Genomic DNA, 15567 nt, shown 5'->3' on the forward strand with positions numbered 1-15567 from the left:
CCCGCGGCATATGGAGGTTCCCAGGCTGGGGTCAAATTGGAGCTGTAGCCGCCGGCCTACACCAGGGCCACAGCAACGCGGGATCCAAGCCGTGTCTGCAACCCACACCACAACTCAGGGCAATGCTGGATCCTTTAACCCACTGAGCAAGGTCAGGGATCGAACCCTCAACCTCATGGTTCCTAGTCAGATTCGTTAACCACTACGCCACAATGGGAACTCCATTCTCAGTATTTCTTCAACACATAAAAAGAACTTTTTTTCCCCACATTCAGGCCCTCCCCTGCAGACTCTGTTTGCTGATGCTACACACACACACACAATTTTTTTTTTTTTTTTTGGTCTTTTTGCCATTTTTTGGGCCTCTCCCATGGCATATGGAGGTTCCCAGGCTAGGGGTCGAATTGGAGCTGTAGCCACCGGCCTACGCCAGAGCCACAGCAACGCGGGATCCAAGCCGTGTCTGCAACCTACACCACAGTTCACGGCCACGCCGGATTGTTAACCCACTGAGCAAGGGCGGGGGTCGAATCCGCAACCTCATGGTTCTTAGTTGGATTCATTAACCACTGTGCCATGACGGGAGCTCCCAAAATATATTTTTTGATCATTTACTATATGTCAGACACTGTCCTAGGTGCTGGGGATACACTGATAAGCAAAACAGACAAAAATCCCTTCCCCTATGTAGCTTGCAGTCAAAGTAATACTACTGTATAATAACCAGACACATTTACATCGATCTCTCAGCCTTCTGATGGTAAGATTATTCTCCTCTTTTAAAATATGTGAACCATAGAGCTCTTATCTTAGGAGAGGTGGAACAATGACCAAGAGTCCTCACTTGCAAGGGCAGGATTTTCTAAGGATCTCCCAACACAACCACTCCTGGTTCTACTAAAGTAAATAGCAGCCGTAAGAAGGAACACAAAATTCCTCCTCACCAGTATCTATCTACAGTGATAACATTAATTAACAATAAACACAAGAGTTCCCATTGTGGCTCAGTACATTAAGGACCTGACATAGTCTCCATCAGCATGTGGATTCAATCCCTGGCCTTATGCAGTGGATTAAGGATTGGGTGTTGCTGTGGTCTGCGGCATAAGTTGCACATGTGGCTTTGATCTGGCATTGCCATGGCTGTGGTATAGGCCTGCAGCTGCAGCTCCGATTTGACCCCTAGTCAAGGAACTTCCATATGCTAAAGGTGTGACTGTAATTTAAAAAGCCAAAGTTTAAAGAAAGTAATTTCCCAGTAATTACTAAAAAAAATTTGTCTATAGATACCAATTGTATACACTTTCTGTTATAGAAAAGAGCCTTAAAAATTGTAGTTTAAAAACTTCCTTCCCCAATGTCCAGCCTTTTTAAGAAATTTTATTTATTTTTTATTTATTTAAAAAAATTTTTTTTGGCCACATGTCTGCTGCATATGGAAGTTCCCTGTGTGATTGAACCTGTGTCAGAGATTGAACCTGTGTCAGAGTAGTGACCTGGTTCACTGCAGTAACAGTGCTGGCTCCTTAACCTGCACCACCAGGGAACTCCCAAAAGGCTTTTTATTCTTTAAAAATATTAATCAAGTTGATATTTAAGGAAACAAGAATTGATGTTCTTTTCTGTTCTGTCAAGGTATGGAGACCTTGGATGACTGCATCTGTGTGGTTAAACTATTTGTTAAATGTCCTCATGTGAAACTTGAAAGAATTAGCAATTGAATGTTTATAAACTTTTTATGTTTCTTGATTGAAAGATGATGCAGTTATTATTACAATATGATTAAGTTACATTTATTGAAGAAGTTACAGTGATAGCACCTAGCTTAGTAATAGGCACCCAATTAAAACAAATTGAAGTAGATTTCCAAATGATGAATAGCCTAGGAATTAAGTTTTCTCACTATATAGTCCATATCCTCAGAATAGGTTAAGCATTTATTTGGATCTCAACAAAACTTTTTTCTTCAGTAAGTACTAATATATTCTGCAATTCTCACTAATTCTAGACAAAGGAAACATTCATTAAAACTTAAGAAGCAAATTTCCTTTTTAGTAGAATTAAAATTGGGAAGTCATTAGAATTCAATCCTGTGATCTCTTCTCATTCAGCAAGGTTGGACAGCTGTGGACCTTATTCACAAATAATACAACAATCTGACCAAAAGCCACAGTGTATGGCTCTTTGACACTGCAAATTATTGGTTCAGTTGAGAAGCAGCTACACCCGGATCGGTCAATGATTGGTCTCGCCATTGAAATACTTTGGTCAGAGGAACCTGGAGCAAATGGGAAGTCAGTCATTTTCTTGTATTATATGTTAATGATATCATCTCTCCTAATTAAGGCTCTATAATTGTATGAAAATGTGTTTTATAAAACTATAAACTGCTATACTAATAGTATTATTTTGTTTTTCTGAATTGGTCAGAAAAATCTCTTAGTCATTCTGGACATTCTTCAGAAGCTTCTCTATTTTTATAAAATATATGTTGTCAGCACAGGATATGTTAGTCTTTCCATACAATGCAGAGTGTACCAGCCTTTTCTGGTTTGGTATCACAGCATATACTAGTGCTTTCTAGGTCACAGCATGGAGTCTATCTGTCTTCCCCCAGTCTATAGCATGGAATATACCAATCCTCCTCCAGGCTTTAGGAGAACCCTTGAATTATCTTTACTTTAAATAATAAAATGTCAAATAATATAATTCATTAGTTAATGAACATGCAAATATTCCAAATAACAAAATTTTTTGTTACTGGCATTAGAATTTTATTTTCTCTTGTAATTTACAGAACCTCCTATAATGCAACCCAATGTAAAGCTAGAACTAATACTACTCTTCATAAATTCTCTCAATAAATATTGTGCTTCTTAGGACTCTTGGATTATGCTTAGTACCACATATATACCATTTGAATTGTTCTCAAGTAGGATAAAATGAAAGAAATATACACCAAGACACATCATAATTAATCATAATTAATCTTCTGAAAACTAAAGACAAAGAAAAATCTTTGAAAGCAGACAGAGAAAACCTTCATTATAAAAGAAAAGCAAATTTGAAATCATTAAGGCCAGAAGGAAGTGGCATCATATTTTGCAAAAGCTGAAAGGAAAGAACTTTCAACCCCAAATCCTGTGCCAGTGAAAGTATCTTCCAGGAATTAAGAGAAAACCAAAGCATTCTCAGATGAAAAAAACTAACAGTCTGTGGTCAGCTGACCTATCCTAAAAGACTGGCTTAAAAGGAATTCTCTAAACAGAAACAAAATGATCTCAGGAAAAAGAACATGATAAAAATATGAGTTGAAAACAATAAGCTTTTCTTCTCCTCTTGAGCTTCTACTTATGTTTCATGGTTGAAACCAAATTATATCAAAATCTGATATGCTTCTAATATATGTAGAGAAATTATTTGGATAATTACAGTATAAATGGGTGAGGGTTATATTAGCTACTTTTGCTTGATAAAATGGTGAATTATACTGATTGATTTTCAAATGCTGAGGCAAGGCATAAAACTTCCTATACTTCATTTGATATGGTACATTATGACAAACTTTAACACCCATCTAACATACTCCCAGAAAAATAAGAAAAAAAACTTTTTCAACTTGATAAAGGACAGCTATAAAAAACCCTATTATAGCTGGGTTAAGTTATATAATGATAGCTGAAGCTATCATTATACTTAATAGCGAAAGACTGAATGCTTTCCTGTTAAGATTGGTAAAAGGCAAAGATGTGCATTCTTGCTACTTTTCTTCAACATATTGCTGCAATTTCTAGCCAGAGAAGTAAATCAAGAAAAGGAAATAAAAGATATACAGATAAAAATTGAAGTGCTATCCTTTTACAGACAGCAGTACTGTCTACATGTAAAGTTCTTAGGAATATACAAAAATCTTAATAAGTGAGTTCAAGAAGGTTGAGGGATGCCAGATAAATATAGCAAAATCAGTTGTTTTTCTACATAGAGAGTAGCAATGAACTCTTTGTCACCAAAATTAAAAATACAATATTATTTATAATCAGTCAAGGGTAGGGATAAAGAGAGGGAGATGAAGAGAGAGAGGGGAGAAATACTTAGATGTAAATGGAACAAAATATGTATAGGACTTATATGCCCAAAACTACAGAATGCTGATGAAATAAATCAAAGAAGATCTAAATAAATGGAGAAATATACTGTCCTCATGAACTGAAGATTCATCATAGTAATGTAAATTCTCCCCAGGGTGATAGACAAATTTAATGCAATTCCTATCAGAATTCCAGCAGGAGGAATTTTTATAGGCATAGATAAAATTATTATAAAATGTATATGGAAAGACTGAGAATAAAAATAATTGCAACAATTTTGAAAAATAAACAGTATACTTACATAAAGTACTAGCTATAGTAGTACTTGTGATGTAGCTGTAAGAGTTATTATACAGCTAAAGTAATCAAGATTGTATAATACTGGCAGAGAGGTAGACATATTGATCAATGGAACAGAACAGAACAGAGGACCCAGAAATAGACACAAACACTCTAATTTTTAACAAAAATGCAAAAGCAATTCATTGTAGGAAAGATAGCCTTTTCAACGAATGGTGCTGGAGCAACTGGACATCTGGATTTCTGTAGAGAAAAAAAAAAAAAGAACTTTGATGTAATCTCATACCTTCAATAAAAATTAACTCAAAAATAGAGTGTACGCTTAAATGTAAAACTATAAAAAGACTAGAAAAAATAGAAAATATTTGGGCTCTAGGGTTGGGCAAGAAGTTCTTAGATTTGACACCAAATTCATGATCCATAAAAAGAAAAATTTGTAAATTGGACATAATTAAAATTTAAAATTCTGCTCTATGAAGTACTTTGTTAAGAGGATGAAAAGATAAGCTACAGAGTGTAAGGAATTATTTGTAAACCACATACCCAAAAAAAAGAGTGGTATATATAATATACTAAAAAACTCTCAAAACTCATCAGTGAAAAATCCATTTAATTAGAAAACAGACAAAGATACGAAGAGGCGTTTTACAGAAAATGATACACATATGGCAAGTAAGCACAGGATAAGGTGTTCAACATCATTAACCATCAGGGAAGTGCAAGTTAAAAACCACAATCAGATATAAGCATGTATCTTTCAAAATGGTTATAATAAAAAACTGTGATAACACCAAATGTTGACAACAATATAGAGAAACTGAATCATTTATATGTTGGTGGTGGGATTGTAAAAAGGTACAGCCATCTTGACAGCTTGGTAGTTTCTTTAAAAAGTAACCATGCAATGACCATATGACCAAATAACTATAATCCTGGGCATTTTCCTCAGAAAAATGACAACGTATACTAATACAAAAACCCATGAATGAATATTTATAGCAGCTTGATTTGCAGAATTACAAACTAGAAACAACCCAGATGTTCTTCAGTGGGTGAACAGTTAACCAAACTGTGGTGTACTCACTCTATGGAATATTTATTACTCAACAATAAAAAGGAACAAACTCCTATTACCTGCAAAAGCCTGGATGAATCTTCAGAAAATTGTGCTGAGTGAAGAGGCCAATCAACTCTTGGTGGGAATGTAATTTGGTACAACCACCATGGAGAACAGTATGGAGGTACCTCAGAAAAATAAATATAGAACTACCATATGACTCAGCAATCCCATGCCTGGGCATACATCCGGACATAACTTTCTTTGAAAAAGGTACATGCACCCCTGTGTTCATTGCAGTGCTATTCACAATAGCCAAGACATGGAAGCAACCTAAATGTCCATCAGCAGGTGAATGGATTAAGAAGATGTGGTATATATACACAATGGAATACTACTCAGCCATAAAAAGAACAAAATAATGCCATTTCCAGCAACATGGACTAGAGCCTCTCATGCTAAGTGAAGTAAGTCAGAAAGAGAAAGACAGGAGTTCCTATCGTGGCGCAGTGGTTAACGAATCCGACTAGGAACCATGAGGTTACGGGTTCGGTCCCTGCCCTTGCTCAGTGGGTTAACGATGCGGCGTTGCCGTGAGCTGTGGGGTAGGCTGCAGACGCGGCTTGGGTCCCGCGTTGCTGTGGCTCTGGCGTAGGCCAGCGGCTACAGCTCCGATTCAACCCCTAGCCTGGGAACCTCCATATGCCGCGGGAGTGGCCCAAGAAATAGCTAAAAAAAAAAAAAAAAAGAGAAAGACAAATACCATATGATATCACTTATATCTGGAATCTAATATAAAGCACAAATGAACCTGTCTATAGAAAAGAAACAAACTCATTGACATAGAAAAAGACTTGTGGTTGCTAAAGGGGAGAGGGAGGGGGAGGGAGTGGGATGGCCTGGGAGTTTGGGGTTTAGTAGATGCAAAATACTGCATATGGAGTAGACAAGAAATGAGATCCTTCTCTATATCACAGGGAACTTTATTTAGTTACTTATGATGGAACATGATGGAGAATAATGTGAGAAAAAGTATATGTGTGTGTGTATGTGACTGGGTTGCTTTGCTGTAGAGCAGAAATTGACAGAACATTGTAAGTCAACTATAAGAGAAAAAATAACATTTTTTTTAAAAAAAGAAGCCAATTACCAAATAGTAATACTGTGTTATGTGTTATTCCATTATTACAACATTCCTTTTTTTTTTTAAAGCCATTTTTATTTATTTATTTATTTATTTGGTCTTTTTCCCACGCCAGAGCCACAGCAAGGCGGAATCCGAGCCACATCTGCGACCTTCACCAGATCTCATGGCAACGCTGGATCCTTAACCCACTGAGCGAGGCCAGGGATCGAACCCGCAACCTCATGGTTCCTAGTGGGATTCGTTAACCACTGCGCCACGACGGGAACTCCTTTTTTTTTTGTCTTTTTAGGCCTGCACCTCTGGCATATGGAAATTCCCAGGCTAGGGATCAAATTGGAGCTGCAGCTGCTGGCCTACACCACAGCCATGGCAATGCTAAAAGTGAGGATCTGAGCCACATCTGTGCCCTACACTGCAGCTTGCAGCAACTCGGGATCCTTAACCCACTGAGCCTGCCCAGGGATAGAACCTGCATCCTTATGGAGACAACACTGCATCCTTAACCTGTTGAGCCACCATGGGAACGCCCATTAATACAATATTCTGATATGTTGTCTTACATATGTAACCACAAAATATAGAAATGGAAAATAAATTTGTGGTTGTCAGGGGTTAAGAAGGTGGTTGCAGCAGAGGAAAGTGGGTGTGGTTATGAAAAGGCAACATGAGAGATCCTTGTGAAAATGGAAATATCCTGTATCTTAATGTATCAAAGTTCAGTATCCTGGTTGTGACATTGTTTGGCAAGATGCTACCATCTTGGGTATATAGCATCTCCTTACATTATTTTTCACTTCTTTTGTATCTACATACATCTCAAAATAACAACATTTGATTTAATAATAATAATTTAAAAAAAACCCCTTAAACCTCTCAGGCACCTGACTTCATGAAGCTTACAACATAGCTGGGGGGATAGATGATTATTTTTAAATTATAGAGGTAAATAATTCAAATCATGATCTTGTTTAGTTATGAGGGAAAGCTTTCCTGACTTTTGAGTGATATTTGAGATCAGTGCTATAAGCAGGAGTTAACCAAACGAGGGGTGGTGGCTTGTTGGAGATCTTCCAGAAATGAGGGAAGAACACAGGAAAAGCCTGAGGGTGGGAAAGAGCATGACACATTTGAAATGATGGGAAGAAGGCTAAGTGGTTGGGGCGGTGAGCAAGAGGAGATGAGATGGTTATCAGTTGAGAATAAGTGGTTAGGCCAGATCAAGCAAAGGTTTGTAGTCAGCTTTAGGATTTCGGTCTTTTAGTGCAGTGGAAGAAATGGAAAAATTTAAAGCAGGAGAGCAACTTGCTCAGGATATTATTTTTTAGAGATCACTCCAGCTATGCTGTGAAGAATTGATTAGTGAGGGAGAGTAGGATTGACCAGGAAGCTAAGTACAGGTATCAGATGGATGGTAAAGCTGGGATTTGGTTAAATGGAGAGAAGCAGATGCATTTGAGAGGTATTTAGGAGGTAGAATTCACAAGGTTGGATTGATGTTGGAAGGAGGTTTTAAAGACCATTTCAAGGTTTTGTTCTTTAGCAACTAGATAGCTGGTGGTGTTATTCTCTGAGATAAATATTCAGGTTTTACAGAAAATACCATAAGTTTGGCTTTTTATATTTGACTTTGAGGAGCCTTTGAGATATCCAAGTACAGATGTCACATAGACAATTGGGTATATAAATTTGGACCTCAGAGAATGATCAGGTGGTATGAATTGAGAGTCATTAGGGAAATGGATGTGAATGACATCATATAGAGAAAGAGTTTAGACCATAAAACTGAGCCTTGGGAACAACATTCTAGGCTGGTAGGGAAGGTAAACTAAGAAAAGAGACATAGTCACATGGTCAGAGAGCTAGGAAGGAAACAAGAGAGTCAAACTAAGAAGAATGTCAAAGAGTGTTTAATGTGAACCAATCCTACTAAAAGTTATAAGATGAGAACGGAAAATGTCTTGGATTTAGCCTTATGAAGGTCTTTGGTGACTTTGAGAAGAGCCTTTTGGTGAATTAATGGGAGAAGAAGCAGAATTAATTCATTAAAAGCTATGTAATAGGCTGAATGATATATGAGAGTATTAGGATATATTTTAGTTATTGAATATATATTATGTATAATATATTTCACTGGGTGAATAAGTCGGTGCATCAGAGCTACTATTATTTCCACTATTTATATTGAAAAAACTAAGTCCTGGAAATGTTAATATCATATAACTATTAAGTATTTAAAGTTGAGATTTGCACCTGTCCTCAACAAAATTCTACTACTTTAAATGAGCACATTGTCAAGCAAGAAGAGACTTATTTTTTCATTGATTTTTCACTCTAATTTTTTTACATAAGCTGGGACAGATTGTATGATCTTTTAGCACTCTATAATTTAGGCTTATTGATTTAAAAATAGAAGTTAATTAGGGAAAATGTCAAAATAAACAAAATTATAGAGAATGCCATAATTAATTAGCCGTCAATAATTAACAACTCATTGCTTTTCTTGCTTAAAGATACCTTCAGCTATCATCTTCCTCCCCTGCTCCTGCCCTCCTAGATCCCAGCAGATTATTTCAAGGAAAATCCTAGATAAAGCTTTTTCTGAAGTTAATCCTTTTTTTTTTTTTTTTGTCAGTGTTGTCCATTTTTCCTGCTGAAACTTCCATGGGGCTTTCAAATATCAGATTAAACCTATTGGGTAGTTCAAATATAAAAGCAGGAAATAAAATTTTGTTTATAACACCTATATTAATAAAATATAATTTCTAACAGTTGAAACTTTTGCTTTTAGAGCAGTTTTACATTCATAGCAAAGTTGAACAATAGGTGCAGAGATTTCCCATATACCTTCCATCCCCACAAACATACATACATAGCCTCCTCCTTTATCAATATTTCCCACCAGAGTGGTACCTCTGTTACAAATGGCGTAATGACGTTAACCATGTCATTATCACCCAAAATCTATAGTTCATATTAGTTTGGATTCACTCTACATTCTATGGGTATTCTACATTCTATGGGTATTCTACATTCTATGGGTATTCTACATTCTATGGATATTCTACATTCTATGGGTTTGAACAAATTTATAATGACATGTATCTACCATTATAGTATCCTACAGAATACTCTCACTGCCCCAAAAAAATCCTCTATGTTCTGCCCATTCAACCCTCCCCCACTAAAGTTATGTAAGCTTTGATGTTACCTTTTTATTTCCAACAGGCAAAAAGAACCATTTAATTGATTAGAAGACAAGTGTGTCAGCTATGGTAATGTTTCTTTTCATATTTGGCTGTCTCCTTTCTGCCAACTGTTTACTGTAATGATCATAAAAAACTCAAAAGTTTCCAACTGTAATATTCATTTTAATTTTAAAGAAGTAGCTTCAATTTATAAACATATAACAGTCAGATAATGTAAGTAACAACTAATGGATTTGTATTTTTCTGGATACAATACTTTTATCTTACATACCACAAGGCTCTTTTGGAGATCACTTGTCCATGGGCTCTACACAATCATAGTTCCTCCGTGTGCTTGATGTGACATTACAATTACGTGACTGATAGCCCATGCTCCACCAGCTGCCAAAGGCTGAAATGACGCAAACAAGAGTGGTAAGATGTTGTCTCTCCTCACTCTCTTTACAAAGGTGACAAACTATCCTTTCCCTAAATTCTTACCAAAGGTGGATAGCACTTTCCTTCACTTCAATTTAAACAGAACAATCTGACAGAACACTGTAAACCAACTATAATGGGAAAAAAAAAACATTTAAAAATAAATAAAAAATTCTTTGTCTATTTTAAAATAGACTAGGAGTTGGATTTAAGGATTTAGATTTATATACAAATGGTGTATATTAATAGACATTTATAAATAGGTTGATGAGTATTTAGTATTATGATAGATACAGAGCAGTTAGGCTGCAAATATATCACATATATTCAAAATAACTAAATTTTGAGGTTTCACGTATTTCTGACTTAAAAAATTTGTTTGGGGTTTAGAAGAAAGTCAAAATAGATATAGCCCAGAACTAACTTTCAGGATGGACTCTCTGTGCTCCTAGGTACTTCACCTAAGTGTTTCAGGGGTTACTTGGAGTTAGTAGTCAGTAAACAGTTTAGGGGACAAGAACTCTAAATTAGTGGGGTTTACATTCTTTCTGCCTTTTTTTTTCTCCCTCAACTGCAGTGGTTCTGTTTTATGTGTTAAGTGTCTGCACAATATTTTGTTTAATGAAAGAGTTCTCCATCTAAGTTCGGAAAATCAGTGATCTATAAAAAATAGCACTTTAGGAGTTCCCATTGTGGCTCAGTGGAAACGAATCTAACTAGCATCCAAGAGGACTCAGGTTCAATCCCTGGCCTTCCTCAGTGGGTTTAGGATCTGGCATTGACGTGAACTGTGGTGTAGGCCAGCAGCTATAGCTCCAACTTGACCCCTAGCCTGAGAACCTCTATATGCTGCGGGTGAGGCTCTAAAAAAAAAAAAAAGACAAAAAAATAGCACTTTGATGGAAGTATCTGTTGCTGGAAGTCAGTATTCAGAAAACCACAAATCTGGAACAGAAATAGGGAATAGGTATTCTACTCTATGTGACATTTTATTTACTATGTTCTGGAAAAAAGTAGGAAACAAGTATTATAATTAGGATAATAATATTCATGTACCGAAGAATATGGTGAACATACAATATTTCTAAAGATTATAATTTAACAAGAAACATAAAAAAGTAAAATTGTGCTATACATTACTCATTCAAGATAATCCATATTATAAAAATTTCATTTTACCCAAAAAAGATAGTTAGAACTACAAACAGGCCTTCACTTTATTTTATATATATGTATACATATATATGTGTAAATACATATATATATATAAAGCACTTCTAATAGAATGTGCAAAATTATTTTAAACATCTGAAAACATGCAACATTGCATCAAATAAGTTATATCAGGTAGTTACACTTTATTCAGTGTTTATTTATTTAGAGCTTGTCATTATTTGTTCATTTACTTTTTCAACACAGTTTTATTAAAAGGTGATAGAAATATGGAATAGAAAAAGTTATGGTCCTGTCCTCAAGAAAATTCATCTAGTGGGGCTGAAAAGAAAACTTACGAAATGAGATTCTTATAGAGAATGAGTTGCAGAAATAATGTGTTTTACATTTTGAAATGAAATGATGATTGAGAGCAAAGGGGGAACATAGGAGAATTGACTGGAGCAGGTTAGGGTGAGAGGGTGAAGAGACTACTTCTTTTGGCCGTGGCCATGGCATGTAGAACTTCCAGGGCCAGGGACTGGACCTGTGTTACACCAGTGACAATGCAGGATGCTCAACTGCTAGGCCACCAGGGAACACTGCGAGGAGAGTATTTTTGAAGCCAGGGTTCTCAACCACCCTTGGTGAAGGTAGGATGACAATGTATATTCGTTTTAGGGATGCCTATAGAAATTGCTAGCAGAGATGCTTGTGCTCTCCTGAAACAGTCCATTTGGGCTGTTACAACAGAATGCCATAGACCAGGGGACTTAACAACAATGGAAATTTATTTCTCACAGTTCTGGAGGCTGGGGGGTCCAAGATCAAGGCACCAGCAGATTGGTGTCTGTTGAGCGCCTACTTCCTGGCTCATGAAGAGCAATAATACTGCTGTATCCTCACATGGCCAAAGAGGGTGGGGAGCTCTCTGGGGTTTCTTTTATAAGGGCACTAATCATTAATAAAGACTCAATTCTCATGATCTAACCATTTTCCAAATATGATCATACTGGGGCTTAGCATTCCCGACATAGGAATTTGGGGGGACACAAATATTCAGTCTATAGCAACTTCCTCCCCAAGAGGTTCTGATTTTCCTCTTCCATTGCTGCCTGGGTGAGAAAGTATGTCATGTAAGGGGGGTACATTATTGGTTGGCACACCTCAAGTTTGTGGAGTTGAATAAAAGAAGACTGTAGGGAAATCGGTGAGGGTTTTGTACTGCTGATTAATGTGTACAAAGGGAGCACTGGCTAGTGGTGTGTTAGATTTGCGGGGAGAGACTGAAGGCAGGGAGATGTTAAGATTTGACTGCAATTGTCTAGGCACTGAGGAGAGAGAAAGAATAGGACTTAGTATCTGAATGTTTGATGGAAGGGAAGGTGGAAGCCAGTAGGCCAGGCACTGTACTAAGCATAATCACCTTTCACAGTAGGTATTGTTCCTATTTTACACAAAATCAAGTCTGTAGAGATTTAATACAAATTGAAGTAATACAGGATTTAAGTGGGAAAGTTTGGTTTTGAATTCAGGTCTGTTTCACTTTAGATTTTACTCTAACATACTGAGATTTTAATTTTGGGTTTCTAAGAGACTAATAGAAAAAGGGACAACAGGAAGGGGGTTGTTTCAGGGGTAAGATGAGTTTGTTTTCGAGGTTTGATGTACTGGTAGATTGTTCATCAAGCATCTGGCAAAGTATCATTTGGTTTTAGAGAGAAGTGGGGCATACAGTATTGCAGATTTTTTTGCATAGATGTGACAATTGATGAGGACTCCAAGAGAGGCTATAACAAATCAAAGGAGAGGAAAAGGCGTGACTAATAATAATATGTCCAGGTTAGAATGAAGTAGGATAAGACATGGAAAAACCAGAAAACGAGTAGGAAGTTATGTTTTTAACATCATCAAAAACAAGGAAAACACAATATAGAGGAAAAAACTGTCAAAGCTGTTGAAAACTGCAGATGTCAAGGAGACAGTTCTAATCTGGCCAGGAGGAGAAGAATAGTTGCAGACAATAGTTTCAGAAGAGGATTTACACAGGAGCCAGAGTGTAATGAATTAAACGGCAAGAAGGTGAAGTTAGGGGAAATAGATAATCCACTATAATCATTAGACCCTTCTTTTGTGATCTTGAGGAAAAGAGAGGAAATGTGAGGCAAATTAGTGCATGGTAGCTAGAAGAAAGAACAAGATCTGGGGAGGGATTTTTGATAGGGCAAACTGGGCATCTTTGGAATTTGGTAAGGAAAGAGCTAACTGAAAGAGAAGATTGACATGCAGGTAAAGAAAGGAAAATGTTTCTCTTAAAGGAAAATAAAGGGTTTTAATTTGAAAAATACTAAAAATAGTAAATAACACCTATAGGCAACCACAAAAAAATTATATACAGTAAATTAAAGGCCCTTCTTAAGCCCTCTAATTTACAAACTCCTCTCCCATTCCACATTCTCTGTTAAGAGTTTGGCAGAAATGTTTTCTAGGTTTTTCCTTTATTTAAACAAGCACCTCTCTCTTCCTCTTTGGATCTGTACCCATATATACTTTTTTTTGTTAAATTAAGATAAAATCATGCTATATATACATTTTCAAATTGCATCTTTCAGTATATAAATCATGAAGATTTTTCTAGATCAATACACATATCAATAGGGGAATAATGTTCTTTTGTTTGGCTAGATCATAATTTATATAGAAATCCCTTTACTGATGAACATTTCTTGGTACCTTGTTTCTATAAAGGGGATTGCTGGGTGTGGTGTGCTGAATGAAGCCTCCACAGATATCCACACTCTAATCTCTGGAATCTATGAATGTTACTTTGCAGTTGTGGCTATTAACTTAATCACAGCTGGCTATTGAAATGGGAAGATTATCCTGCATTATCTGAGTAGGCTCTAAATGTAATTACAAACATCCTTTAAGAGGGAGGTGGAGTGAGATTTTAACTATAGAAGAAAAAGGCCATATGATGATTGAAGCAGAGATAAGCAGATGCTAAAAGAGATAGAAGACGCTATGCCACAGGCTTTGAAACAGGATAGGGCCAAAAGCCAAGTAATATTGTTAGCTTCCAGATGTTACACAAGGCAAGGAAACAGATTCCCCTCTGGAGCCTCTGGAAGAAACCAGTCTTGCTGACATTTTGATTTTAGTCCTATAATACTCATTTCGAATTTCAGGCCTCCAGAGCTATAAAGATAAATTTGTGTTGATTTAAGCTGCCAATTTTGTAGTAATTTAGTATGTCTTTATCTGAATTTGATTACATCTGCAAAGACCCTATTTCCAAATAAGGTCGCATTAATATGTACTGGAAATTAGGACTTTAACATGTATTTTGGGGGACACAGTTCAACATATATATATGTTTAAAAAATATAATTCATCTGTGAGTGTTTTAAAACTTTAACTTCTGGGAACTTGTCATTTAATCCTGGAATTGTTATTGCCTCATACAAATTATAAAGTTCTTGGCTGGATTTTGAATTTCAGCAAATCCCAGAGGAAACAGGGAGAGTAGGTGGGTAAGCACTTTGAAGGTAAGTTTGATATGGACCAGAGAGCATTTCAGAATATATATACATAGCACATCACTTTTATAAAATTAGCAAAACGAAAAAGCTATTTTCGCACACACACATATAGCATATGTATGATATTTGAATACGTTCTACAGAAAGGAAAGTAGCAGCAAGGGGGGGGGGTCGGCCCGGATGGCATAGGAACACACAAGATTCTGCAGTATGGTGAGTGCACGGGTGTTTATTACTTTCCTCCATTATTTAATATCTTTTGTACTTATAAACATGTAATAAACCAGTAAAAGAGCAAGTATGAGTTATGCTTTAATGTAAAATTGTGCCCATATAACACAAAAAAATCTTAAATGGCATAGAGATGGTAGAAAATATGCTTGAGAAAGGAGCTCGGTGCCCTAAGCCCAGAAACCTACGTTGGAAAGCGGCATAATCTGTTTCTTCAAGCCAACCTGTCCAGGTGGTACTTGGAAAAGCTGACGGATGACAGAGCACTGAATAAACTCACGCTATTTATGAATCCGTGAGTAAAATAACTTGCGCTTCTATAAAACTCGAGCACCAACAAATCAGGAGGCTCAGAGGACGAGCGAAAGCATTCCCAGAACCACACGATCCACGCTGATCTCTTTACCAGAGAAATCCTTCTCAGAGC

General features: G+C 36.6%; 1 protein-coding gene and 1 non-coding gene across 4 annotated transcripts in view; one reads left to right on the plus strand and one right to left on the minus strand.

The window, feature by feature from the left end:
- Positions 1-6901, plus strand: part of DUSP19 (dual specificity phosphatase 19) — a 29731-nt gene extending 22830 nt beyond the window's left edge. The window contains exon 5 of one of the 3 annotated variants that reach the window (XM_085000039.1): positions 6705-6901. In XM_085000039.1, coding sequence (XP_084856165.1) covers positions 6705-6784 — 80 coding nt within the window. In that variant the 3' untranslated portion in view covers positions 6785-6901. Of the gene's footprint in view, positions 1-2111; positions 2883-6704 lie in introns of those variants that run through there. The other 2 variants (XM_021074751.2, XM_021074752.2) reach the window with 2 other exon arrangements.
- LOC100522904 (uncharacterized) lies at positions 2751-15544 on the minus strand. The gene is made up of 3 exons (XR_001301492.3): positions 15329-15544; positions 10070-10189; positions 2751-4631 (listed from the first exon to the last, which is right to left on the minus strand). It is a non-coding gene; the product is annotated as an uncharacterized LOC100522904 (transcript).
- Positions 15545-15567: the final 23 nt, after the last annotated feature.

Source organism: Sus scrofa, chromosome 15 (genome assembly GCF_054392235.1).
Source record: "Sus scrofa isolate SSC_HxYL_T2T_F1_AM1 chromosome 15, Sscrofa_HxYL_maternal_Yorkshire_Landrace_v2.0, whole genome shotgun sequence".
Taxonomy (NCBI): Eukaryota; Metazoa; Chordata; class Mammalia; order Artiodactyla; family Suidae; genus Sus; species Sus scrofa.